Source organism: Fusarium solani (assembly GCF_023522795.1).
Source record: "Fusarium solani strain SB1 chromosome Unknown bctg00000000, whole genome shotgun sequence".
Lineage (NCBI taxonomy): Eukaryota > Fungi > Ascomycota > Sordariomycetes > Hypocreales > Nectriaceae > Fusarium > Fusarium solani.
In genome coordinates, this window is record NW_027072157.1 from 4898480 (window position 1) to 4926064 (window position 27585).

General features: G+C 54.6%; 9 protein-coding genes across 9 annotated transcripts; 5 read left to right on the top strand and 4 right to left on the bottom strand.

Annotated features, from left to right (window-relative positions):
* Positions 1–917: 917 nt before the first annotated feature.
* On the top strand, positions 918–2589 carry MRS44_001545 (uncharacterized protein; the record flags this gene model as incomplete). The annotated part of the gene is made up of 3 exons (XM_046267315.2): positions 918–949; positions 1006–1568; positions 1628–2589. 3 exons carry the CDS (start codon positions 918–920, stop codon positions 2587–2589), a joined length of 1557 nt encoding a protein of 518 aa, XP_046138183.2.
* A 261-nt stretch (positions 2590–2850) lies between these two features.
* Positions 2851–3609, top strand: MRS44_001546 (uncharacterized protein; the record flags this gene model as incomplete). The annotated part of the gene is made up of 1 exon (XM_046267314.2): positions 2851–3609. One exon carries the CDS (start codon positions 2851–2853, stop codon positions 3607–3609), a length of 759 nt encoding a protein of 252 aa, XP_046138182.2.
* A 1001-nt stretch (positions 3610–4610) lies between these two features.
* Positions 4611–8045, bottom strand: MRS44_001547 (uncharacterized protein; the record flags this gene model as incomplete). Its single annotated transcript, XM_046267313.2, has 3 exons — positions 4611–6482; positions 6536–7129; positions 7188–8045. 3 exons carry the CDS (start codon positions 8043–8045, stop codon positions 4611–4613), a joined length of 3324 nt encoding a protein of 1107 aa, XP_046138181.2.
* A 4151-nt stretch (positions 8046–12196) lies between these two features.
* MRS44_001548 (uncharacterized protein) lies at positions 12197–12508 on the top strand (the record flags this gene model as incomplete). Its single annotated transcript, XM_065623738.1, has 1 exon — positions 12197–12508. The coding sequence occupies one exon, from the start codon at positions 12197–12199 to the stop codon at positions 12506–12508; it is 312 nt and encodes a 103-aa protein (XP_065480163.1).
* Positions 12509–13388: 880 nt separating this feature from the next.
* On the bottom strand, positions 13389–14947 carry MRS44_001549 (uncharacterized protein; the record flags this gene model as incomplete). Its single annotated transcript, XM_046267312.2, has 2 exons — positions 13389–14786; positions 14846–14947. The coding sequence occupies 2 exons, from the start codon at positions 14945–14947 to the stop codon at positions 13389–13391; spliced, it is 1500 nt and encodes a 499-aa protein (XP_046138180.1).
* An 816-nt stretch (positions 14948–15763) lies between these two features.
* Positions 15764–17017, top strand: MRS44_001550 (uncharacterized protein; the record flags this gene model as incomplete). The annotated part of the gene is made up of 1 exon (XM_065623739.1): positions 15764–17017. One exon carries the CDS (start codon positions 15764–15766, stop codon positions 17015–17017), a length of 1254 nt encoding a protein of 417 aa, XP_065480164.1.
* A 1382-nt stretch (positions 17018–18399) lies between these two features.
* Positions 18400–18968, top strand: MRS44_001551 (uncharacterized protein; the record flags this gene model as incomplete). Its single annotated transcript, XM_065623740.1, has 2 exons — positions 18400–18485; positions 18815–18968. The coding sequence occupies 2 exons, from the start codon at positions 18400–18402 to the stop codon at positions 18966–18968; spliced, it is 240 nt and encodes a 79-aa protein (XP_065480165.1).
* A 1151-nt stretch (positions 18969–20119) lies between these two features.
* MRS44_001552 (uncharacterized protein) lies at positions 20120–22148 on the bottom strand (the record flags this gene model as incomplete). The annotated part of the gene is made up of 6 exons (XM_065623741.1): positions 20120–20561; positions 20610–20844; positions 20885–21018; positions 21117–21266; positions 21873–22026; positions 22127–22148. The coding sequence occupies 6 exons, from the start codon at positions 22146–22148 to the stop codon at positions 20120–20122; spliced, it is 1137 nt and encodes a 378-aa protein (XP_065480166.1).
* Positions 22149–22945: 797 nt separating this feature from the next.
* MRS44_001553 (uncharacterized protein) lies at positions 22946–26699 on the bottom strand (the record flags this gene model as incomplete). The annotated part of the gene is made up of 7 exons (XM_046267307.2): positions 22946–23260; positions 23316–23610; positions 23664–24518; positions 24660–24893; positions 25501–25697; positions 26020–26282; positions 26432–26699. 7 exons carry the CDS (start codon positions 26697–26699, stop codon positions 22946–22948), a joined length of 2427 nt encoding a protein of 808 aa, XP_046138177.2.
* Between the last annotated feature and the right edge of the window lie 886 nt (positions 26700–27585).

Sequence of the window (27585 nt, forward strand, 5' to 3'; positions counted from 1 at the left end):
TTACAGTGGATTTAGCGATTGATTGGCCAGCCTGCCAGGGGAGTGATCAAGTGAGGCTGTGTGCTCCAGGCGATTCCCGAGACTCCATCTTTCAAAGAATCTGGACTCTTCTGGAGGCGAGTGGTCAAGTGACTCTTTGCACAGTCATTCTATCCTCGCTTGACGTGAGCATCACGCTTTGATTATTGTTGAGAGCCCTGAAGGCAACAGAATCATCAGAATCAACAGAGTCGTAACAAAGTACAAGGCCTGTGCTCCCAAGCCCCATGTTCAATGCGGTGGTCCAGCAAACAGGCTACTGGGGGCGCTCAACAACGACGCAGCTGGCCACGCGCTACATCAACAAGCTTATCGGTGAGAATCCCCGTGCTATTCGGATCTTGCGTGCCGAGTTTGGCTTGGCATCGCCGGCTCCTCGTGGCGCTGTTGGTCACCCAGAGACGGGGATATGGCGTTGATTACGCATTGCTAGAGCCGCCTTGCTTTGCCTTGTCAGTCAGAGGCAAGGGATCGACAGGGACCTTGACCAGCCACCATTGTTGCATTCCTGTGGCTGTTGAGACCACCAACTTGGCCAAGAGTCTCCAGACCTCACGGCACAGTTACAGGAAATGTCGCTAATTATCGGGCCAACGAGTTTCAGGTTTTGACAAAACGCCCCAAAGACTCTATTCCAACGTTGCTTCATCACCAGAGTGACGTAACCCGACCAAGTCGCAGCAGATCAACCATCATACAACCATCAGGTGGGAACGGACTAAACGCAAATCCGAGCCGAAAATTGAATAAGCCGGCCGGATTCGAGCATGGGGCTCTGAGCGGCCCGGCGATGGGCTCGGCCCCGTCTCCATCTCGTTGTTTGAATTACCCCGAGTTCTCCACTCACTCGCCATCCATGCCTTGGATACTCTACAACGATGAGACCTCTGTCCGCCTGCGTAGCCTGCCGGTACGTTTCTGGGACTTGCCGCTGTTGGACTCGAGAGCCTGACAAGACACTCCTAGTGATCGCCGCAAGAAATGTGATCGCGCTCCTCAGGCGATACGCTGTAACCTCTGCATCAAGAGGGGCCTTGAATGTAGCTTTGAGAGCACCCCCGAAATACCTGACAAGCCTCTCGAGCATGCTTCTCCTGCCATCTTGAACGACCCAGACTTGTCCGAGGAACTGGTCGACCTCTACTTTCGTCATGGCAACATTGCCTTTCCCTGTCTGTTCCATTGGCCATCATTCAAGGCCTCCGTTAAAAATGGGTCGGTCCCTAGAATCCTCTTTCTAGGAGCTGTTGGTCTTGCGGCTCGGTTCTCATCACATCCCATGTTTGCTGGAATCAACCCCTGGGAACGAGGCCGTCCCTATGCAAAGGAGGCCGAGAAGCTTCTCGACTTGCACGATACCTCAATAACAACCATTCAAGCATGCGTGCTGTTAGCGTGCATCTGCGTGGCTGAAGGAGAAGCTGTCACAGAATCTGTATACTACGCCATTGCTTGTCGAATGGCCATGGTAATGGACCTGCCCAATGCTCCTGTCAAGACGGCCATCGAGCGGGAAGTCAACAACAGAGGTGCGTGGGCTTTGCTGAACGTGAGTGCTGTGCCAACACGACTGAACCGTCCTTAATAGTCTGGTGGTCCCTTGTTACCAGCGATACCTGGTTGTCTGCAGCATTTTGCCTCCCTAGAGCGATAAAACCACGGCAGGATGTTCCTTTACCGATAGGCGAGTTAACCTTTGCTCGACTACAACTTCATGACCTGGCAGATGATGAAAGAGTCCTGGCAGCTCTATCGTCTGAATCCGCAGAGGACTCCTTTCCAGTACTCGCCCATATGATTAAACTTAACCAGATCCTATACGAGATCAACTCCTACTGTGCGACAGTAGTAGCCGAGGAGATTCAACAAGAGTCAATGTGGAACACTATACATAAGCTGTCTGCTTCCCTGGACCGATGGTATTCGGATTTACCAATGCAATTACGGTACAGTCAAGATAACCTCCAGCACTGGACCAGCCAGGGGCTCGGTCCCAAGTTCATATGCCTTCATATCAACTATAACAACGCCTCGCAACGCCTGTTCTACCAGTTCCTCCAACTCAGCCTGGTATCAGATGAGACGGGCAGCACAGTTATCCCGACGCAGCTATACGCCGAGAGGTGCAAGCGGCATGCCGGAGACTTGTGCGACCTCATCTCACACGCCAAGTCCCGCCCCGAGACGGACATCTACTACTCCCTCGCGGGCCACATGCTCGTCATCGCGTCTACGGTTCAGCTCCATACCCTGCTGTTCGGTATGGACGAGAGCGAGATTCAGCTCGCCAAGCGCAGGCTTGAGCGCAACTTTGAGATGCTGACCGACATATACACGTACTGGCCCATCGTCTACACGTCCTTTAGCAGACTAAAGGCTTTTCACAATGCCTGCCTGAATAGCAAGGACAGCTCGTTCCGGCTCGACCGGTGGATGCTTCAGTTTATCCTCGAGTTCTCGAAGCCGGTGGACGAGAAGGATATGAGTGCCCGGGATCCGGAGAGGGATCTGTGGCCTCTGGACCAGCTGAGGTATCTCTTTGAGTCGTAGTGGAGGATATTTGAAAAAGCAAATCAAGCTTATCGACTATAAGCACTAACATGCGGTGTTGGCAATGGTTATACGGGCAATGGAAGATGAGTACTGGATACCAGCGCCCAGGATGGTTGTTGGTTGCACCATCTGTTTATTTGATACACCGAGAATCTGTATCCCTGCTCAATCATTCCACGCTGTCAGCGGTGAATTCATCTTTCATCCTCCACCAAATCTCTCCTCATCACACCCACGCAAGGTCATCATCCTCAAACCATGGAAAGCTTAGCTTCAAAACCAACTGTGCCCCAGCAACCAGGCCGCTACCAAACAATTCAAGTCCACTTCGTGGGCGCTCCCCACGTCGGGCTGAGAGCGCTAGTCCACCACATCTGCATGCAGGAGTACGTTGACGACGTCCCCTACGACCCAACGGGTGATGATAGTGGCCGCAAGATGGTGACGGCTCAGCAGGACCCAGTGATGCTGAACTGCGATCTCATCAAATCCAACGATTCCTACACCCCCACCTTGGTCGAGAGGCTGGCTGCGCGCTCGGATGCTCTCATATGCGTCTATTCCATCGCGGATCGCTCCAGCTTTGACTATGTACAGGCGTTGTGCAGGGACATTCGGGTGCCTCCTCCGCCAGAGGGGCCAGTCATCTTTGTGGCAGCAAGCAAGGCGGATTTGCCAGATTGGGAGGTGTCGCTAGATGGAGGGGGAGAGTTAAATTCCAGCATCGGTACCGAGTTCCTCATCACATCAGCCAAGACGGGTTCCGGTTGTGGTGATGCTGATGTTGCAGCATTGGTATATCACATATACACGAACAAGGCCAGAGCAGAGGAAGAAAGGAACGCGAGAGCAGCGGACAAGGCTGGTGATGAAAGGGCCAGGAGTGTTACTGATAAATCCAAAGTTCACCTGATGGTTTCGCGAGTTGTTGAGCGGTTAAAGAGGTTGAGGGATAGGCAAGACCCCAACCAACAGAATTCAGCCTCGTATACCACTCCTCCTCCAGCCAGGTCATAACCAAGAAATGGGATCCAATGTTAAGCAGAAATCGATAGGGCAACTGCTTACCCAGAATCAAATGCCATAAATATATCTCACTATACAACAAGCTCAGCAATCATTACAAAGTTATCATGAGTGGCGTTTCAACTAGAAGTCTGTTGAGTCGTATGAGCCCGAGACGAACTATGTACAACCAACAACCTTTCATCCAAACCAAAAACTGAACCAAAAACTCCCCAAGCTAATACAAAGACCTAGCCATGATTGCAATACAAAGTCGGTCTGCAAAACCACAAGCAACTCAAGCTTCTGCTACAGTTAATTTCTACATAGATCCGTCTTCTCTGATCCTTATAGCTATGTCTAGGTATGATATATGGCGACTCCATTTACCACGGCGTCTTCAAATACACCTTCCAGCTCGTGAATGCAAACCACTTCATCGACCCATCCATCTGTTCGATAGACCGATCCCTCCATGCCACCTCGTGCTCAAACTTCGCTCCAGCGCTAATGCCTGCAGGACAACCTTGAGATGCGTTTATAGAGACAGACAAATAAAAAGTAAACCCCTTCTTCCTCTTTCTTTCTTTCTTCTTTCTCGGCCGAGATCCAGGTATCACAAGGTCATCCAGCCCGTGTCCTGCTCTCATCTGCCGATCATGACCGACAGCCTTTCCGTACCAAAATGTATGTAGGAGAGTGTAACCATCCGGGACCACCACCTGATCTCAATCAATCTCGTACGAATCCCTTTGCGCCATGATGTGAGTGCGTGAAAAGGACCAACTCCGGGCGGCCTCTGAGTTGCTAACGGGCATCATCGAGAGCCCTCAGTTTCGTCCCTCATTACTGATATGTGTGATGTGCGTGTGTGCGTCCCGGCAAAAACAAATAGGTAGACAATGACAATTATAGCATCCAACAGCGAACATTGGTGCGACCAACTTCCAGACAAGAGATTCCCAAACTGAGACGGAACGCCGTAAACTCCGGGTGCTTATCGCATGCTTTGTTCACCGCTCTTCGCCACCTCGAGCCTTCCCGCGCCTCCTGAAGAAGTCCATGACTCGCTTCGCGGCTCCGCTGCTCCCTTCGTGTCCTCGGTAGTCGGCCCCTTCGTAGGCGTCCGCGAATCGCTTGTGGTTCTTGTGAAGTACCCCGCCACGCTCTCCACGGCTGCTACCCACGCGTCCGTCGAAGGTTTCGGATTCCGAAAAGTCGCCCTGGTAAGGTCGAGATCGCGGTTCCGTCGGTGGGCGGCGCATGTCCACTGACGACTCAGACCCCGTGTTGAGATGAGCACCAGTCTGCATGTAGGGTGGGATGGCACTGGGCCTTCTGGCATCCTGTGCTGTAGATCCGTAGCGGTGGTGGTAGACAGGGCTTGAGTGAGCAGTGTCTTGCGAGGGGACCTGCTCGTAAGGGGCGTCAAAGTAAGGCTCGCTGTGTCGGGGCTCGTCATGGGCGCTGTATCCACGGAGCTGCTCGTTTCGGGGATTCTGAATGGGCAGGTCTTGCTGCGACTCAGCCTCCGAGGCCGTTACGCTTCCATGGTCCTTACCACCACCCAGACCCAGTTTAGAAGACAGAGCTGGTGGCACCAGAGAGAACCGCCGACGCTCCGGCTTCTCACCTGAACCTTGAGAGCCGTGGATGCTGCCACTGCGCTTCTTGCCAAGTCCAAGGGAGAAGGATCGTCGAGATGCTCTTGAATCGACCGAGGGTCGGGGGCCAGCTTCCTCGCCAGGGAGCATGGTGTTGGACAAGCTGACGGGAGGGTACTTTCTTGACTTGTCGGCGGGCTGTTCTGATCGCTTCTTACCACGACCTCCAAAGATAGATCCGCTGCGGCCCATAATCTTGTTGCCAAGATCGCCAAGAGTGTTGGACCGCTTGTGGCCCCTTCCTTCACGCTTCGTCTCACCCTGGAAGGCCGACATCTTCATAACCTTGGGAGGAACGCTTCCAACTGTCTTGGCCACATTCTCCTCGTCCTCTGGGTTCGAAGGCTGCTGGATTCGGCCCTGAGCATTGGTGTCGGCAATTGTTGGGGGTACAGGTTGTCCGTAGGTAGTGCGAGATTGCAGACCCATAGAAGTGGATGACTTCATAGAGCCTCCGGTCTGTGGCCTGGCTGTCGCACTAATCCCAGTCATGAAGGCGTTGTCCGAGGTGGCGCGAGTGTCGCGGCTCGGTCTCGCGGGAGCGGCAGCAGCGTTCTTGTGAGAGCTCTGAGGCCGCCTGGACTGTGTTGTCCGGGCAGCAATCTCCTTTGCCACGGGAGGCTCTCGAGGTAGTGGCTTCTCAGTAGAGACCTCGGGTGCGGGCGCCTGTGTAAGAGAGCGAGAGCTGGGTTTGGCGGCCGCGGCATCGGCGCCACGCTGTGTCTGCGTGGTGGGAGCCACGTACTCGACCTGAACAGTCCGTCGCTTGGCATCCTTGGGCGTGCGGTGCCCAGACTCGGACTCGGGGTCGATGTTTCCATGGGTCTTGGCCAGTCCTCCAACAACGGGAGGATGAGACTGCTTGTGCTTGGTGGCCTCGCGGACCGATGAGCTTCTGGCGATAGTCGGAGCCTCTGCATAATCGTCCGGTGCGGAGCCAGAATTCGGAACATCGGAAGGTAATGTCGTCGAGCTGGTTATAAACTCCACCAGGTTCGCGTATTCGCTGAGCCAGCTGTGTCGAGCCACTTCGAAGAGGTCCGCCCTCTTACGGGGGTTGGGGACGAGGATACGACGGAGGAGATCTCGAGCGTGTGGTGTGACATACTCGGGGAACGTCAGAGGAGTCGTCACGATATACTTGTAGAGAAGGTTGATATTGTCGCCTTCGGGGTTGGCCGGATCGTCATCGAAGGGAAGGTAGCCAGCGAGCATCGCGTACTAATATCAAGTTAGCACCAACCATCATGAGCAACAGTTCATATTCGACGTACCAGAATGACACCACAACTCCAGACATCCACCTTGCGTCCGGTGTAGAGAGAGTCGCTGACAACGAGCTCGGGAGCTGCGTAGCACGGGCTACCGCAACTTGTCTGCATGAGATCACCCTTCCTGGTTCCGTTGCGCTTGACGCGGTCCAGACCCATTCGTTTCACGAATTCCCTGTCGGTGAGGTTAAGCTCCTCCTCCTCAGTGAGATCCTCATTCGCATCGAAAGTGTTGGCAAAGCCAAAGTCGGTAATAATGATGTTGCGGTTGCGATCCAGGAGCAGGTTTTCCAGTTTCAGATCTCGGTGAACGATTCCTTTCTTGTGAAGATAGCCGACACCCGAGACAAGCTGGGCAAACAAACGGCGGGCCGCATTGTCCTTCAGGTATCGATGGTTGAGAATATAGTCGAACAGCTCGCCTCCAGATGCATACTCGAGAATGATGCCAATGTGTCTCTCTGTCTCGACCTTGTCGATCAGGCGCACGATATTAGGGTGCTGGACACCTCGCAAAATGGCAACTTCTCGGTAGATCTTGGCGAATCGAGACGGGTTGCTGCCAACACTGTCCCTTTTAATAAGCTTGATAGCAACCTGTGGCGAATCGTTAGTCAATTCCTAGAAAAAGCAAGCCGGAAGGATGCGAGCTCACCTGAACGCTGCTGTCTTGCTTCCAGCCTAGCTTGACCTTGCCAAACTCTCCCTCGCCGATAGTGTTTCCCAGGATAAAGTCGCCAAATTTTGTAGTGCCCTTGTTGCTTCGGCTGTGATCGTGACGACTCCGTTGCCCTCGTCGTTCCTCGCCGTGGTCGCCAGTCGCGACCACAGGAGGCGGCGCAGCATCGTCGTCGTCCTGGTTTGTGGCATGATTCCGATCCCTGCCATTTGGATCTTGGGCAGCTGCAATGGCTTTGGTTAGGTTGTCAGTGGCTTCGTGGACAGGTCTCGAGGGCGTACTGTGGGCGGATCGGATGGGAATCGCGGTCGTGGCGTTCTTGCCATCTCTGCTGGCGGCTCGGGCAGCGGCGTCAGCCTTGCTGCTTCGATGTCCATTTTCTGCGGCAGCGCCGTGATCACCATGGGAACCGGATCGAGATGCATCGTTTTGTCCTCGTCGGGGGGAGTTGGTCATCTTCTCATTGGAGTATTGTGTCCTTCGCGAACCGCCGCTCTGGTTGTTGGACGAAGTCCGTGGAGGAGCAACGGGAGGCATGTTGCCGTGCCGATCAGAGGCGGACGGCTCGTGTTCGTTGGGCGCTGAGGTAGCGGTGACGGGAGAGCCAAAACCGGGACCTAGATGGTAAGCAGGTGAAGGTGCACTGTCGCTCGTCTTGCGTGAAGGAGGTCGTCGCGAAGATGGAGAAGCGGTCGCGGTCTGCTGGGCATTGTACGCCTGGCCAGAAGGGGATGAGTGCGAGGACCTGTACTGGCGGCTGGACGGTGTGGCCAAGGGAGACGAGGCCAGAGCGGTGTGTTGATGGGGGGCCGTTTGCAGGGCAGCCGACGACATCTTCCACGCCCAAACGCGTCAAAATGTCGAGTTGGAGAAAACCGTTGAAGGTGTCGTGAGAACGGGGTCAACGGCGTAAGCGAGCAGAGAGTTTTTGGTAGTGGCGCTCGAAAAAATCCAGGCGGGCGACGCGAATATGCAGGTCGAGATACCTGGCAGTTTCAGACCACGAGTTTTCGGGGGAGCGCAGTGCCGGGGGTGGATTGACGCGGCTGGCGAATCGAGAAGCTCCAGGGAGCAGCAGCTGTAAGCGACCAGCACGGGGGGGACGACGTTTCAAAATTGGATTAATGAGCCCGACAGTCTCGACTATCTCATGGTGCGCGGGCAGAATCTCGGTCGACGACGTGCGATTTATCGATTCGTTCGGCTTGGACTTGGGCTGACTGGGTGCAGTCCCCGTCTGGCGTGCGTATCCGGCGGGACGAACCCAATAGCAGAGGTGCAGCTTTCGGCGCAAGGGCAGATTGGGATTGGGGGGCGGCCGATGCTGGATGCGTTGGCAGTTGGGCCGGTATTGTTTTTTTTTGTTGTTGTTGCGGCTGCTTTTGGTACCAGGCTTGTATGGGGTTGCTGCAGCTGCTAATTAACTCCCTTTTTTTATGGAGGCGGCAGGCGACGGGAGTGGACAGGTGAAGGAGGCTGGGAGAGACCAAGATCAACACTCAACGCGAACGCGCAACAACCGAAACGCCAAGTGAGAGAAAGGTGAGGATGGGAGAGAGGAGGGATCGCCAGGAACGGGCGAGGCTGAGGAAGTAGGTAGGTTAAGAGGAGATGATGGGCACGAGTCAATAAAAAACGGGCGACGCGAGAAACCTAGGCTCTGGGCGAGCCAGCTGTGGATGGGGTGAGGATCCGAGTTTGAGTTGGGGCCGCGCGCGCTCAAAGGGTGGAGGGTGGTGGAGGAGGAGGAGGAGAGTCTGGTGGAGGGAAGGTGTCGAAGGGGAATGGAACCAGCCGATTGAAGGAGACGGGAAGCTGAACAACCTGGACCTGACCAGGACGGGAGGCTAAAGACGACCTAGGTACGTACTGTCTACAAATGGATCTCAGGGACATGGTATTGGAAGCGCAGGCCAGCAGAAACAGCCCTGGGATGGATGGATCAGTGGACAACCTACCGGGCAGAACCCAGACATGGAAGCAAGCACAGGCGCAAAGCAAGTAGCACGCAGCGCATCCCCATCCCAATCCTTGAGAGCAGACTCAAAGACTCGGGCGCCAGCGCGAAATTGACGAGATGAGACCCGACTTGGGCTGCAGTTGTGGAGCCCCATCCGCCGGCGTCCTGCTCGCTACATACAGCGGGCGGGTACCTCGATATCCACTCAGCGGCCCTTGACCAGACTCGGAGGCGCCTCCAAGTGACTTTCTCTTCTCTTTTTTTCGGGGTCCTCTGCTAGCGGGTGACAATCTTTCATCGGTCAACCTGCCCTTCATGGATCACGATGCAAGGAGTGGGAGGGCGATGATGGATGAGGAAGGGGTCCCGTTCTGGTGCCGCTCTCTCTCTCTGGCTCAGGTACCGCTACCCCTGAATCTAGCGCCCTGCTCCGGCGGGTACCTGGAAGCTGTCGTTCCTGCAGGTACAGTGTACCGGGGGCGCCCGAAATGGCCTGTAAGGTCATCCATCCATCCATCGTGAGAGGGATGGATGGATCCATCAGACAGACTGACACAAGCAAGATGCTGTTTGTGCAAGACGCTCAACGGGTTTGTGTACCTTGACAATGCAGATCGGAGGGTCCGAGTCGAGGTCCGAGACACACTCTCTCTCAGAAAGAGCATGGATGATTTGGTTCATTCAGCACGTCCCCGGGCACATTGCGGTCGACGCATTGTTAATGGATGTATTGGATGTTGCTGTGAATGACGACGATGACTATGGCCTTCATGATGGGCCAAGGTGATCGGGCCTCTACTGGAAATTACCCCATGCAATGCCATTCATTCATTCATCATCCGGCGCGCCAAACTCAATGCCCCCCGTGCCAAATACATACCTCGCCAGTCCAAAGATTGGATATCATGCTCCCAACCTCCGTCACCGAGCGAGTCGCCCTAGGCCAATAATCAATGCCTGCGTCGGCCAGTGCTCGCACCATCTCGTTGGTCCTCCCTGGACTTGGATTCGGGTGGTTCTCCGCAATTTCGAGATATGTATTGGAGGCGAAGCTAGTTGAGATGTCTAGAGCTAGTCCCCCATCATGCATCATCCATTGTTGGTTGGTCCGACGTCTCTGGAATTGGTCTTGGGCCTATTAATACGTCGGCAGACGCCTTGAACCCAATGGCCACCCGCGACGGACTCGATATTGTGTCACGAATGCCTCCCAGGCTATCAAGGGCTTGGATATTAGGCCGCCTCTCCGAGGGAGACGACAGCCGCGCAAACACGGCTGGCCACTAGAAGCACCAGCCTGGTATCCAATGTCAAAACAACAGTCGGCAGGCATTGACCAGTAATCTTAGAAGTGGGCTTCTCGAAGGGGTGGCTCGGCGGGTGCTCACACGGTGGTGGTCTCAGCTCTCTCTTCACCTTACGCTCTGGCCTCCGTTCATCAACACAACACAACACAGCAAAGCATGGCGCGGGATAAATATCCATACAATGCTCGGTCACACCGTAAAGGGTAGAGATGCCCTGTGCTCAAGGAAAGGAGGGAGGACGGCAGGTCAGACAAATCTGGAGGGCATTGAAGCCTCGAGGTTGCTGAGCGCGTCTGACCTGACGTGTAACGTCGCGCCGTTTCTCTGATATAGCCCAGCCCGCGCCTATTATTACCCTCGATTATCGCGCTCTACACCATCTTTGCTGATCTCCAATTCCATTATACGGGACCAGAAACAACGAGCGCGTCTCCCGTCCCGTCTCGCCTAAGATGCCCGGCCGTCCTCTTGGTATCCGACCCTCGGGTTCACGAGGGGTCTCGGGCAATCTCTCTCCGTTTCCGCGGCCGGGCGAACCCTCGAGCTTCAAGACGAGAGGCGAAAGGGAAAGTATGCAGCCGGCCGTGGTGGTTCCCACTTCTTTCGAGAAGCTCGGGTAGAAGAAGCAATGAAGCAAACGAACGGGGCCTTGGAGCGTGCGCGTGCACAAGCGCCGGCTGCTGGCATGATTCTTCTCCTGTGGCCAGATTCGCTCGTTGTTGGTGGTCCATCGAACCATGGACCAAAAAGAAAGGAAATAAAAAAGAGATCAATTTCTTCACCAATAGGCCCCGTGACCCAAGACAGAGACAAGTGTGATGTGATGCTTGTCCCTCTTGTCAGATCGTCACCATCATCATTTGGCTTCCTCTACTCTAGGTTGCATTGGAACCTTGTTTCCTCCGGCCGAGATGTGAGTTGAGAGCCAGGGTTCAGGGTTGAGCACGACAACCTCATCCCTACAAGGAGGGACAACTGCGATGCCGCTTTGCTCGTTGGAGAAGCTGGCAGCTGCAGTGAGCCATTGACGGATCCTGCATTCGTGCATGTGTAATTACCACGATTGCTTTTCCTGGAAAGAGACGTGGCAGACCAGACCAACCCTCGTGCGCCATGTCATTCAAAATGTTCAGTGATCTTCATCGCTAAACGGCCTCCATCTCGCTGCAGCATGCCCAACATCTGGTGAGCGAGCTTCTCTGCTGCCTCAAATGGTCAAATGCCCGGCCTCCCTTGCTTAGGTCCTAGGATCAGCAGTATGCGCCTCTTACATGAAGGTCTTTCATCGACAGGGTTCGGAGTCGCTTGTTTATTACCCCAGACCAGCAGCCTTGAAGTTTGCGTATACGTAGTACGGTAACTATAGACAACAATTGTAGTCGTCACGACTGTCAACTCCAAGAAACTCATTTACCTTGAATACAGATGTCTCTTCCTCATGCCTGCCCTAGATCCATCCCGAGACAGGGCTGTCCCTCTTTTTCCAGAGACTTCTGAAACACCCTAATTTCCATCTCCGATTCTCCCACACTTATAGCGGCAGCCCCACGGGCACCTTGTGCAACATCAAGATAGAATATGACGCTGTGTTGATGACCTGGAAGTGGTGTGCAGACAACATCCAAGGCACCCGTACGCAATCGTGTCCTCATGCAAGACTTCCAAGATCCTGCGCGTGTCGTGTTCGCTCTACTACGCGTCGTCGTCGCACCAAGACGATGCGCGCAGCCAGCCAGCCAGCATTAAACGCCGGAGATGAGCTGCATTTCAACGAGACAGGGATCGTCCGCGGGCCTTTGATCCTGGCAGGGTTGAGCCGTAAACTCGCCCAGTCGTTTCAGACGTCATCTCTCGGCGTCGCCGTCTCCAAGAAACAAGCACGAGCACAACCACCGCCGAGCGAGCGACCGGCCTGTCAAGGCATCTCAAGCCTCACCGGCGCGCGTCTCCTCTACCGGACGGACGCCAAGGGCTCCATTCTCACGTCCACCGGCCGCGAAGCCGGCCATCACAGATTCACCACCAACTGACCCCGTTGAAACGTGGCCGTGGGTTGAGCTGACACGATGGATATCTCACTTAAGAACCCGGCTTCGCCCGTCTCACCAGAAGCCATCGTTGTTTTGTTTTTTGTTGTTTTTTACTTTTCGCTCAGGACTGTGGCCTTCAGCTGCGCCACTCACTTACATACATGCTCGCTCAGGTTGGATTTGTTCATGTCATAGCCCTCATAATCCAGCTGCATTGAAACGCGACACGTCCATCCCGGCCGGATGATGGACCTGAAGTCATACCGGCAACCAATGAGACCTCGCCAATATCGATTCGCTCTTGCTTGCATCTTGGATCTCACTCGCACTACGGATGTTCCGCGATTGCGTTGCATGGCATCAACCGTTCCTCTCCAGGGCTCAACTGACCCCTGATCGTAGCCCTTCTCTGGCATCCCCACCCACGATTGATGTGTCACTTGATAACACGCCCGCAATGAGAGTTGACTCCCGTCTCCTGCGTCCAGAGCTCATTATCGAGCTCGCTGTCATCTGCCGAAACTCTGTGATGGATGGTCCGCGCCTGATCTCCGTTCTCTGCCGGACGAGCGCACATCCACGACAGGGGCACCTGCACAAGCCCTGGTGAACTCACTCAGTAGATGCAGCACATAACTTTTAATCGTGTTTTGCTTTTCTGGTCGAGATTGGCCTAATGCGAGCATGTACGTATGTATGCTTCGCACCAAGTTCATGCGCTGTCGACTCCGGCACTTCCATTACATTAGAGCCGCTTCCGCTATCCAACTCATACACCCAGTCGGTAGATGAGGTTACTTGGTGTCGAACTCTCATTGATATGCCGCCCGTAGTTCCCTTTAGCGGCGAATTAACCCAATGCGCCACCTCTATGCTATGCTCAAAGCTTGATATTGATGTTGTAGGCGTCCAATGCCAAAGCAACGCCGGTGACAGTTGACATGTACGCCACCAAAATGCCAATAGTGGCAGCCGGACTAGCATCCAGCGTCCTGAAAGTCATGTTGACCAAACCAGTCAGGAGATTAGCCAGCAAGAAAACAGCCAGACCGTTGCGGTTATAGGCTCGTATCACGCGGCTAGTGGCCTTTTCATAAGCCTCCTTCTCGGTCTTGGCATCTTGCGCATTGTAGAACGCAGGGAAGAAAACAGTGTCGACAATGGCGAATCCAAGGAGTTGCAGAGTGTTGAACGCAACAACCCAAAGGACGTAGGGAAGGTTTGCCAGACGTCGTGAGACCGTTAGGCCAAATCCGTAATGGTAGTTTGTAGAAAGCAGGTAGAGTCCTGTCCAGACACCTCCCCAGACAGCCATGGTCATCAGGAGTGTGTTCCTCTGAGCCCCTGGGCTGGCGGTGCTCCTCGGGGGGATGTTTCGGGGGATGACGAACATGCCCGTGTCCTGGCCGGCAAGGAAGATGGCAAGATATCCAATGAAGCTGAAGATGCCCTCCCGGTTCATGGAAATCAGGTCTGTCCTTGGCGCAGTGAGAACGTAGGCTTTCAGGTTGGTAGTTTCAAGCAAAATCTGATAAGTGATACCGACCAGCAGCGACAAGGCAGCAAAGGAAGGGACCCATCTGAGGGCTGCTTGGAAGATGGCAACAAACGGAGGCAGGAAACCAAGCGTGAAGAAGAAGTTCCAGTGCACACCATACTCTGTGACATGTTCGGCGTAGTCCAGGCCCTTGACACTGAGCAGTCGGATCACACCCAGAACCAATAGCGGGATGGAATGGCGCATCGAGTGAATGATTCGGTGGATCAGGGGCGTCGCCCGTCCTGTAGTGCGGCCTACAGCTTTCTCCCGCAGCACGGGACGAGCTGCGACGAGACCTCCTGAGAAGACAAAGGATCCAACACCCAGATCCATCAGGGATGTGCCCCACGTCTCAACTTTGGCAAACCGCCTGGGGAACAAACGGAAGTCGACAGCCAGGATTGCAATGCAAGTGACAATCATCATGCAGCCCCGGAAGTTTGTCAGGAACGGCTTGGTCGAGAGGACGTCGAGCTGTCCCGAGCTACCCTTGGACCGCGCATTAGGCGGGACCTTGGGCTTCTTCTTTCGGTTGATCGAGTTCGGCGGGAGCGTAAAGATGAGAATAGCGGGCACAATCAGGAGAAGGTTGAGCAGAACCGGCGTGCCCGCGTATAGCGTCGTGGAGAGGAGGATGGCGCCGACATTGAGGAGGAAATCGACGGCAAAGGCGAGGACCGTATACTGTTCAAAGAAGGACTGGCGGGCTTGGAGGACGGACCAGAGGATTATGGCGACCTGAAACAACAACTTAGTTCCTTTTCCGCACGGCGGGAAATGACTGGGGAGGGACAAACAGCGGCAACGGATGTGACATAGTTGATCTCTGCGACGGAGCCGCCTGAGAGGTTGGACACAAAGTCCTCCTTTCGCTGCTTGTAGCTGGCGGAATCAGACATGACCAGCTGCAGTAACTGACAGGTCTCAATACATGCTAATGTTTCAAGCTACTTCAAGCAGAGAGGAACAGTGTGAGTGGGAAGAAGAGTTGACGACACCTGTCAAAGTCGTCAAAGTGGGAGCTCAGCCTCGCTGGTGATACCATGTCACCGGGACCAGGCTGCAACTCCTATACCCGACCAATAGGATGCGACCACCTGCGCGGCTAACCTATCACGTGGTCCCAGCGTCAACCACAGAATATCAGCTATCGACAACCTCAGTTCAGCTCCCCAAACACGGCTTCGATTCATCAAGTGGTCTGGCCCAATAGTTTGGGTGCCCAAGATCCGGTTTCTCGACGCCTCATTCAGGCCTCCGTGTCTCTAAGGCCAACCAGGAGCGGGCTCGTCGCAGCGGACGCAGGCGTCTCGGCACCTAGAGCAAGCCGCATTTCTTTGTTCTCTTGCAGTGGCAAACACGCGCTTCCTACTCGTGAAAGCAATCCCGCCCAGCGCCCAGAGAGGCTTTTCCTCCTTTGTGACGAGCCGCTACCGAGCTGGAGGTTGTTGGGAGGCGTGCATCCGTCAGGGTTTTTTCTTCTTTTTCCTTTGAGAGCCGACGCCATCAAATTCCAGTGAATAAAATGGCTGCAGTCCGCGAAGAAAGGAGTCTGCTCCTGATATCTCCATCCTCCTCCCCATTCTTCCTCTGCTCTAGCATAAAGATCAAACAACTAGCCTTTTACATCTCGTCTGTTCATTATCTTCAGAGTTCTCGGTCCAGACAAGCAAGCATATTGTGTGTGACCTAAAACCAAACTTGACGACATAGTCATGACGACTACCGCAACAGAGGCTAGGGCTCGTCCTGCCATAGAGCCTATACGAACCACGGGCCCTGAACTGAACACCCGGTCATTCCGAGCACGCATGGCCCTCAAGAGCCCAGCCTGGTCCGCCTCGCCTCTCTCGCCTCGCAGTCTCCCTCTGCCAGGGTGCCAGGAGCTGAGGGATGAGCAGATGCGCCAACATGACAAGATGGCCGTTGACCGGCTGGAATCGCGAAGCCGTGACTCCTCCAAGCTGGAGCCGAGCCTTCGCAACGTCTCTCTGAGACCCATCGCAGAGCTCGCCCTGCCAAGTCCCAATACTCTGCCAGCTCGTCGTTCTCCTCTATCTGCACCCCTATTCGCGCCGCCAGCCTACCGCAGACCAACTATCGTGGAAGAGACAAGAAATATGTTGCTTCAAGGGCAGGATGGTGAACAGGGCGGTCACCTCTCGCAGGCATATGATCGCAGACAATCCGCGCCACCGGGTGTTCTCCACGCAAGAGCTATGCAGATCGCCCGACAGCGAGAGCATCTCCGTCTAAGAGGTTTTGTCGGTTCGTATAGACCGCGCGAGGCCGAGTTGTTGGTGATGCCGGTTGAACTACGCCGCCTCTCCACCATTACCGGTGCAGAGCCTCCCTCTCCCTGCCCTGTAGGTGGGCGATTGACCACGCGTGTGGTTGTTCATTCCCGTGGAAGAAAGCCACTGGTTTTGACGAGGACATTTGATCTGGACGAGTTGCGAGCTACGCTTCCGCGCGTGAGCCCAGTTGATGGAGCTGACCAAGGCCGAAGAGCTTCAGTTGCGACTCTCCAACCACCCTCCACCGCAAACCGACAATCCTCGCCAGGTCTCATCGCTGAAAGACGCCACTCACATGGCGCTCTTCCTGCCCTTAGCCCTCAGCGTTCACCAGCCGCAGAGAGAAGAAGTTCTCGGCAAGGGTTGTCGTCGGTTGCCATTCGTGAGTTACCCTACACCACTGACCGGAGCAACTTGGACCATCAACCAAGAACACTAAGTGATCCATATCTGACCCATCTTACTACCATAGACCTCGAATACGCCCGAACATATCTCCCTGTGCTTGCCGCCATCATTCTCTCCGAAATTGTTCGACCGGGGGACACCATCGAGCTCCCGCTACCACATCCTCGAGCCTGGGAGGACACTGTGGCGTATATCTACACAGGACGAGTTGCTCTCACAGAGCCGATTCGACAAAACATCCTTTACCTGGGAGGCAAGGTCTAACAATAATAGCATTCATATGACGGAGGGCATGCTGCGAAGGTTTCTATGGGCTCACTGGTGGCAACATTAGAATGACGAAGGCCGAAAACAGGGGTTTCTTTCTTACTCATGTCTTGTAATTCTGGAGACAGTTACAAAAATGGTGAGGCGATCGGGGCATATTAATTTGTGATTATTACCTACACATGATAGTATTCTGGTTTAATCCACTGTATTGTAAACCTATCACCTCATCAACTACCCGTGAGCATACGGGCAAGCATGGACACCCACGACTATGCTCGCCTTTGCCGACTTATCTTTTCAGGACTGCAAAGGAGCTATGCATCACAAAATCTGCAATTGTTTATACGGGCTTACGGGTCGACGGTCATGAGTAGCATGCCTTGGATACGAAAGCCCCAGCATGCCCAACGAATGAGATTCATGGCAAACCAGTATTCTCGAGCTATACGAATTTTACTAGGCATAGGATATAGGCACGAAGCGGTGGTCTTAATGAACGGTAAATTAATCGACAACGGAAATCTGTGAGTTTCGTTTAGCGACGACTTTGAATATGTGCTCTTTCATCCTTGCCATGCCTCAATGCCATGGTAGATCCAAGCTCGGGATAATCCAGGCCGAGGCACGGGGAGATGAACAGTTGCCTTGGACATGCACCACATCCTTTTTGGACAAAGGGAACAAGTTCCTATCTGCTGGGCCGTAGGAGAGGTTCTGTATGAGATCACCGATCGGAGAGTCATGTAGTTTGTATCCGGATTTCTGCAATCTTCACATGTCTTGAATTGACACTACTCGGACAACTCACAAGATGGGCGCACGAGTTCCTTGGAAGATGGCCTCAAGCACGAGGCCGGCGCTGCTCAAGCAAGTCCGTCCGCCAAAGTCTCCTCCCCCACAAGTGTTGTCGCATCTCCGCTACCGACACGAACACCCCCAGCACGACAGCTTTGCGTGGCTGGTGGAGAGAGACGGCGTGCTGCATGCATTGCCTGCAGAATGCACGCTCGGACAAGCTGGTCTAGAGACACGCCCTGACTATCGAGCCACCCACCCTTTAGCCCGGCCCGGCCGGTGAGGTACTTGCATAGTACAAGAGGTACAAGAGCACATATTTGGGGCTACTATATTCTCGAGTTAGCGCAGCCTGCCATGCTCAACTCTGGATGAGGGGAGGCAAGGAGCCATGTCCCAAAGCCTGCCGACAAGAAGAGGAGACCGTCGTGCCATATTGCAGCGGCTGTTTGTGACATCGATCCGTGCCGCAATGCCAACGGATGCCACGTTCTCGAGTATCGTCAGAGGTTGATGGAAACAAGCTTAAGGTGGCAGTCTAAGCGAGAATACGTAGAGTTCTGTCAAGGATCAGTGGCATAATGGTCCGGCCCGGCGGCTACTGCGGCTTGGGCAAGGCCAAGCGCGAACCTCCGAACAATGGACGATGGACGATGACCGACCGATGGTAAGCCGCCGCCGCACCTCCGCCCGCCGTCTCAGCCCTCGGGCGCACCTCAATGAAAACGGTGTTTCTGCCCGTAAGGTATCCAGCAAAACTGCGGGCGTGCGTCATATCACCACGTTCGAACGAATACTAGTCCGAGAATGAGACGTGAGAGAGTGGAGGAGAGATAACAACTGGGGAGATGAGAAAAAAAAAGAAAGAAGGCGTTCTAGAGGCGAAGAGATGAGGTGGAATTTGCTGCAGAATCTGGGTCTCGTCCCCCTGAGGAACCAAAGACGTTTCTTTGTTTCGAATAACAACAGCGAGTCTGGACGTTGAACCTGCTGCAGCCATCTCACACCTGCCGCATTATCGCATCAAGCCCTGGAGCGCAGGGACCCAGGCCCTGGTGCTGGTGCCATGGGTGTGCCTGGGAAGGGTGCTCTCTCCTTGTCGATGGCGACGCCTCCGGCCGATAGCGACCTGCAGCTAAGCGCATGGTGATAGAGGCTGCGCGATGAGCGAACAGCAAAGTCGATTCAAGGGTTTCGAGGAAGGGGCGAAAACCGTGTCGGCCCGGCCAAGCCGAAATCATTGCTAAACCAACCTGTCTATTGTTGGGTTTCCTACTTGGTGATGATGCAGGAGAGAAGATAACGTGAACCTATGAGTTGAGGTTGAAAAACTTGGCTTGCAAAATACCCGGTGCCTGCCGATTTGTGTCGATCACACCTGCCAGAGGCAAGATCCTAAGTTGCCTCATTCGGCAACCGGGACCTCCCCTACACAAGCGCAGCAAGTAACCAGGTACTGGCAGTAGTTAAGCTGGCCAACGGGGCCTAGTGCATACCTTAGCTGAGGTAGGTACTTACGACCTGGCTAGAGCCTTCCATGGCCATTCGAGGCCTCTGCTGTGCGCACCTCCTTCATCTGCATCCATCTAGTTCTCTCATCACTCACAGCTTCCACCGAGACAGCAAATCATCAACGATCGGGCGCGGCCTCCAGCAAAAGCAATTTGGCTGCTGCTGCTGCTGCAAGCTGAGCACAGAGGAGAAGCCAAGGCCCGTTTTTAGTGGGTGTCTCCGCAATCTCGTGGTACCTATATCCTATTGCGCATTGCAGCATGCATGAGTTCCATCCCAACAAGCTGGCCCAAACCTGTTGCAGCAAAGATGGAGGAGTTCGCCATGTTCGTCAACAAGACGAGGCATTTTCTTGCTCGTGCATTGAGTATCCTATGTACGTCCAGTCCATTGCTACTAATCCTTTAGGGACGAACAGAGTGCGTCTGTCTGCATTGCGAGACCGTTTCGACCTTCAAGGGACCCTCGCACCCTGACCCTGTCGACCGTCCCGTCGTTGAGGCTTTGCCGTCCCTGGCCTCAAGCGTCCTGTGCCATCCCTGTTCTTGCCGATGGATGTCCGAGCTCCAGACCCACGGCGATATCTCTGTCAAGGAGGGGAAGGGCCGCTTTGCCAGGGTCTGAGCAGGGTAGAGCCGCTGTCTCCAGCTCAAGGTGAGAGAAGGAGAGGGTTCAATTGATTGAATGCCACCAGCTCGATATGATGCATCACAACTGTCGGCTGTGATGGCTAGGATGGCAAGCCCCATCCGCGCATCTCGTTTGCCCAGTGACTCGTCCGCAATGTGGCTAGCCGTCGTCGTGGAGCCGGTTTGCGGGCGCCGTGAATCCCAGCTTCGGAGGGGCTAGAGGGGGAGCTCTGGCAGTCCATCTCCCGCCGTCACCAAGATTGGCCGTCCTGTTGAGCCTGGGATCTGCAAATGAGCTCTCGCGGAGGATTTGCATCCAGGGACCTGCGTCAGAGATGATGCAGGCCAGAAACGGACGAGGGGGCTTGATTGTGGGGGAGCTTGTAGCTCTTTTACCTAGGTCGGTGCAACGAGCAGCATTGGCTCCTCTGTTTGGATTGCGCACGGAGAGATCGTGGCCGAGTTCAAGCCAGCACAGATGTCCTCCCGCTGTGGATATCAGAGACGGATCGAACGACAGTTCACGGGTGCACTGCTCACTAAGCTGAGATCTTGAGCTCCTCCACACGGGTGGCTTGCGAGCAGCTGAGATTGACCCGATCCTATAAGGAGGAGTACCTCAACCAGCTCTGGCAACACACGATGCTCACATAGTCTCGAGCAAGCCATGGCCAATATCTCCTGCACCGCATAGGAGGAAATACGTATCAAGGCATGCAACAGCATTGATCGTGTGCCTATGGCACCCATCATGTTGAGGCGGCCCAATGGCACCCACTGAGCGTGTGCTGTCAGATGTTGCGTGCAGACGAGGAGCACCAAGGCCCGCAAAAACAAAAACAAGAACCAACATCACGACAACCTCCCGCCACCATCCCCCACGACCTGCATCGTGCAGAAGCATCTCTGTTGTGGCCGCCGCCACCTCCACCACCACCACCGTCCATCCATCCACTGTCTGTCTGTGCGTGTGCAGAGGAGGGGGGATCGCGAACGGCAAGGACAACAAAGCCTTCGTACGGCCGTGTCGTGTCCACGATGCTCACGATGTCGGCGATGCTGACAAGGACCGCACCAATTCAATTGCCCACACCCCCAGACTTGAGGGTCAGGCTAACCGCCAGATGTATGTAGGTACCTTGCGTCGTCTGTCTCACAAGGTGATATCTGAGTGGATAGCAGAAAACCCCGCGCCAAAGAGACGAGGGTCGTCCGTCATATCGAGCCAAGCGAAGCTGCGGCCGATCCCACTCCAGAGATGCTTAGCTTGGCTTTGTGAACCCTGGTCTTGTCCACCGGCGTCTATCCTGGGAGTGCAGTGCAGCGCACACCAGCCCTCAGCGAACCTCATCAAACCCCTCCCCCAATAGCAGCCTCATTACGTACCCGTTTTGCTGCCGACCTCAGGCCGCTTTTGCTGGAGCGAGCGTTGAACGACACTAGCACACAGCCCGCTTTCTCATCAACCACAATCCTGCAGCAGCAATGGTAATCAGCCCTGTCTTGGTTTGACCAGCGAGGAGGGGAAAGCGGAGCCCACGATGCAACGATTGCGGGGGGTTTCAAGGTCCATTGTTTATTGATGAGAGCTCCCCCTGTCTGCAACTCATCCAGGCCCGCCAGAATGCAACGGTAATCAGAGGGACCCGGAAATTGACAGAAAAGGTGCAAAGCCGTGTTGATCCACGGCCACGCACGAGTCGCGCATTTGACTTTGTGACTTGGAGTCGCAATGCCTAACGGGGCAGGACCCTGGATATCTCGGGTCTCATGTGTGCACGTCGCTGTCCATACACAGTAACTTTTAGACTTTGTGGCGACCTGTATCGTCATCATCTAGCGCTTGTGAGATGTGAGACAGACTGAGCCCGAGCCAAAGAGAGTGTGGCAGGTTCAAGATTCGGCCAGGCCACCAAACACATGTTGCGCAGTAGGATAAATTCGAGGTTGGCTGGGCTGGGCTGGGCTGCTTGTCGACATGACTAGCCAGGCCCTTTCCCTCTCTGGGCGGCCTCACTCCCTCAACTCGGGCGTCGTCGTCGTCGTTGTGGGCCTTGGTGCCATCCACTAGACGGGTGGTAATCACAGATCGCATCTGAAAATCCCATCTTGGCTAGGGCTGTCATCACTAACCTCTCAGCCATCGTCAACAACACCACCATCTCACCTCGTGCTTGACTAACGGGCATTTTCCTCCCAGGGTGGGCTGACGACCAAGACATATCCGCGTCACTATGCCCGCGTAATGGCTGCTTCAATATGAAGCTATCAGAGAACACAAGTCACAGGCCAGACAAAGGTACCATGGTGTTGCCAAAATCAGGAGTTTCCAGTATACTCCCAAGGTTTCCATTATCAAAGTGTCTCACATGTCTTGGATGTGGCCTCTTTTGTTCCCATAGTCCGATTCCGAGTCTTTGCCCGTTGCCATCTTTCCCGCACCACACGCACACACACACAAATAGTTAGAAAAGAAAGACCTCCATGATTCAACCCATACCCAATTTGTTACAAGACAAGAGACGACTTGAGCCCGGGCTTGGTCAGCAAGTCAAAAGGCTAGTGGCCACCACTGCCATGACTGCTTTTCACCCTCCAAAATTAGGTCCAGAAAAGCTCGCCGTCTAGGACTTGGAGCATCACTCATCCACCTTGGAAATATCCCATTCCAGGTGGGAGACAACTCGCTGGGTCCCTGCAGCGGCCATCGGCCGGAAAAAAGCCTCTTCATCGTCTCTCATGCAGAAAGCAGAAACTTTTTGTTCAAACCCCTGAAGATAACCCTCGCCTGATTCCTCCCCTTGACTCCGGTCCGTCCCTTGTTTTTTTTTTGGGGGGGTGGTAGTGGTGTGATGCGGTTGTTTGAAAAAATTCGGCGGAAAAAAAAAACATCAAATTCCCAGTGACCTAATTGGTCTCGTACAAATGTCCCATGCAAATATGAAAACGTTGCTCATGGCATCATCAAAGTCGTTTCGTCGCCTGGTCACATTGCCCGACACTCTCCACTGATCGAATTTCCGTTCGTTTGCAGCTTGGTGTCTTCGGGCGTTATTGTCAAAGGCGTATGCACTCGTATAGGCATATACGATGTGCTCGAGTCGTAGGCGGCATAGCCGCTCTTCTCCCACGCGCCACACTGCGCTCCCCGTCCTTGCGCTGGCCGTCCCTTCTGGCGAGCGTTGTAGCGGATGAGCGAACCCTTTCCAGGGGGTGTCTTGAGAACAATCGAGGGCTGCGGGGCCGGGGCCAAACGCTGCTCATCGTTGGTGTCTCCGTCGGCTCGGCTGCCCCAGGACGTCTGTATTCAACCTGGTTAGCGAGATAATTGCAATGCTGATGACTTTGCAACGTACCATATTAAGAGTGACCAAGGCGTACAGCTTGACCAGTCCATGGAAATACCCAAACAGGATTGACACTGGGAGAAAGATGACATCGCTGGGGTTTCGGAGGAACAGGCCCATAAGCTTGACCACCTTGGTAAAGGCAAACATGTAAATAAACTGAGCCCAGAAAGCGTATCGGCGGTTCTGGATATCCCAGTCGGCCGTCGCCCACCAGCACGAGGCGAGAAGAAGCGGGTCGGTGACAAAGGCCAGGGAGGTAAAAGTCGCGATGTGGAGAGCGTAGGTGCACCACCATTGCTGCCTGTTTCTTTGTTAGAGGAATCATTCTGACCCTGAATGTTTTCTTTCACTCACTTCCAAACATATCGCTCAGTGACCAGGCTGGTCCAGTTGCTTCGCCAGTTGCTGCGCGCCCAACGCGAGCACTGGTACAAAAACTTGTGGCTGTTCTCGAGGGTCGTCTCAATCTCGCACTCCTTCTCGTACTGAATCCAGGTCTTCCACTGGTGGCTGACGAGCCAACGAGTCACGAAGTTGTCATCATCAGCGTTCAGAATCCACTTCCTCCACTTCTCATTCTTGAAGCCGTGAAGGAAGTCATGGCTCGACAGAATCTCGGAACGATAGGCGCCAGTGCGTCCAGACATGCAAGATGTGCCGCCGTCAATGTTGTGAGTAGCCGAGATCTCAAAGTTGCGACGTTCGATGTAAGCTGCGCCCAGCCAGTTCCAGGCTCGGGTTGACCAAGAAGCATCGTGCTCTCGACGAACCCGCTGGCAGGTTCCGACACCACCAATTTGGGGGTCCTCAAACGGAGCAAGGATCCAGGGCATGAGGGTGGAAGGCCAGGTCACATCGTCGTCCGCCATGATGGTGATGGGGGTCTCCACTTTGGGCAGGGCCTCGCACACCTGAAGACGCTTGTTGGCGATGGGAGTATCGAAGACGCGAACCTTGGGGTAATTTAATGAGTCAGCCAATCGCTGAAGGTCCTTTCGCTTGTCATGCGTAGTGACCATGATCAGCTCAGCCGGCTCGCAAGCCAGGATGCTCTGGAGAGAAGGGCGAAGTTCCTCAAAGGCGTTGTGGATGGTGGGAATAACCACGGTGACATCCTTGTTGGTGAAGGTAGGCTTGTTTGGAATGGGCTTGGACTTGTAGCTCCAATGGCTGACGCAATGAACCAGAAGCCGGAAATAGCGATGAATCCTAGCAAAATGTTAGATTTGGTTTTATTGAGCTGAGCCTTTCGCCGTGAGGTCGGATCTGTCTCTCCGGTACACGATATGGAGTGTTGCGAGAATCGGAGAGCGTGGACCCAGAGGCCGCGGCGTAAAAGGGTCCACTTACCAAAGTCCCCAGAACAAGAAGATCCAAAAGGTTGTCGAATACCAAAAGTCAAAGGATGGCATCGAGAATGACAGGATTCCAGTCAAGGGCAGGGGAGCTCGCCCAAAGTTTTCTGTCTCAGGCTCATACATGGTGAACTGTGAGTGAGGGGTGTTGAAAGTTCCAAGGTGCGGCGGGCGAAGGGTGCTGTTTATCCCCTCCGTGGGAAGGAGGAATATCCGTAAGACACGGTGGCTGTTGGTTGAAGTCCAAGACTATGAGCAAAGGCTCTCAGGAGCACTTTTGCTTATAGCAATGGCGACGCTGCTTCTGCAGCCTCGTAGGGTGGTGAAGAGGCGGAGGAGGTCCAATCGAACGAAGGTGGAGAGGATGTTTTGAGAGGATATAGTGAATTTCGGGTCTCGTGATGTGAATTGGACAGTGATTCTCTGTCCAGATGGTCGTGATAAGGTGGAAGTGAAGAAGAGACGCTGGGAAGGACCAAGGCAAAAGACTATGCACCACAGACACACACTCGCACGGCGGCAAGACTCGAGGAACCGGACGAGGGCCAAGACAGGATAATATACAAGGACGGAAAGGGGACTATTCAGACACGGCCATGGCAGGGTGAATTGGCCGATGGTAGAAGAGCGAGGAGGAGGAAGAGAGGTAGTGGCGATGATAACGGCTGGGGTCGAGGATGGGGGAATGGGTCTACGATATATACCTATGCCAAACCCCGTCCCCAAAACGGGCCATGCATGAACATGGAGAAGAGAGGGTCCTTGAGGCCTGCCGTGGGCCATCTCTGTGTGTACCTCGTTCTTGGTGGCACACTGGTAGGGCGGCAACTACGTACCATAGTACAAACAAGCGCGCGAGCTCTGTCGAGATTGATCTTGGTCTGGACAACGGACAAGACGGCAGGGGTGCATTGGCTCCTGCGCTCATTGCATTAGGACCAGTGGGGAGCGAGGGGTTGGATGGAGGGTTTGGAGGGTTGGAGGGACCCATGTATTGCGGCGGCGGCTCGACTTGGGGCAGAGAGGGCACAACCTATGTAACTAGTTAGTAGCGCAATTGGGGTTGAGGTGAGGGAGGGGGTGTGCTGAGATTAGACACTGGCGCGCCGTCGAGAGAGGCGTCGCTACGAGCCAGTTGAGTCCGTTCGACGCCGACCCCGGCCGCCCGACTACCGGGACCGGTACGAGTCGTTTCTGGTTTTTCCTGCTTGCTGTCTTGTGTCCTTGTTCCTACTGCAAGCCGTCGACGAATACTGGAGCGAGCAAGTGGGGAGTCGCCTGTAGGTACGGGACACGGGCACGCAGGTTCGTCGACGCGAGCGAACCTCAGTACCCTGCCTTTGCCTTGGGCTAACCAGGTACTGTCCTGTACCGAATAGGTACTTCCAGCAAGCCCGTTCGCTTCTCCAGGGCCGATGCATCGTGGCGCCGACTCTGGGCTGGCGCATGAGGATCACGTCTCGTGCCCGCTGACGGCCCATGGCCAGTGCTGCTCGGCCCGCGGCGCACATCATGGACCTGGTCGTTGTCGTTCTTTTGCCTCTGGGGTCCTGGCGGCAGGGTTTCTCGCAACCCTCAATGGCGTCGATGGCTACGGGCGGGAGAGGAGACATGGGACCTGGCTCGTGTTAGCGTGTGGATCTCTCCTCCTCTCGCTGGCGCGAGTGAGCACAAGCCATGGCCAAGACAACCACTCAGCATGGACCTGGTGAGGCATCTTGTGGGGAGTGGATTTTGGTCGCTGGAGGCTTGTACGGAACCAGGGACCTTGGTGCTTGAGGTGGTCCTTGAGGGCTAAGGGACCTGCGACATGATGCGCAATCTCACCTGGGGACATGCCAGCCCATCCGTAGCTCATTCGTGGCAAGATGGACATGCTCGTCATGTCGGGATCTAACAAAGATGGCGTCTTGCGTCTGAGGCCCCAAGGTGAACCCTGTGGAATCCAGCAGATAAACAGCAGATGCGGGACTGGACGCAGCCCCATGTGGTTAATTTGAGATGTCGAGACAAGAGGAGACGCCAGTGGACCCATTGTCCAACCAGCAGTGGCGAAACGGGCGGCGATTGACCAAAAAGCAATTGGATATCGAATATCACGGCGTGTATTCACATCCATCCATGGATGCAGGAACTGTGCCCTGACACGCCAGGCACTGCTGTGTTGGGGCGCGGAGATAGCTTAGTACCTTGGAAGATGAGAAGTGAGAAGTCAGAGTATGGAGAAGCCCAGGGCCATGTAAGGTATCCGGGATGTAGCTTGAGGAGGGAACGATATCACCCAAGGGGGCTGAGGCATGGAGTTCAATGATCCATGGCGGGGAACCTCGATACATCCAGATGGAGGCAGGTACGACTTGTTTGTGGGTAGGTAGAGAGGAAGGTACCTCCCGACCTACTTCCAGCCTGGGCAGCCCGTGCTCCATCCCTCCAACCTACCCCCATACCAGTTTGACGCCAACTTGCTTTGTCGACCTAATTATGGTATATACACACGAGTGCTTGTTGTCGGCCAGATATTTGACGCTGACATGTGGATTCACCAAGGTATCCTTTGGAGAGCAAGGTACGTAGATGCAAATATCCTTCCCGGAGCAACTGAACTTGATGTGGTGGGGGAAGGGCGGAGTACCTACGTAAGGAGCCGGCATAACTTGAACGCCTGGTCTCAACTTCGCGCCCGGTTAGAACTACTATACCGTTTGCATTTGCACGAACTGGATACCTCAAGCATCGTGTGCTGGGGAGGTAGGCGATCTCTTACTACCCCGATCCAACATATACCACCCTGGAGTCGCATGGCCAACCTACTCGAGTAATGGACTGACTCGGAGGACAGATGGGATTGATTGCCGTGCCTTATCCGCGCAGGATGAGAGAATTGACAAGACGCATACATAGGTGAAGTGGCCAGGCGAAAT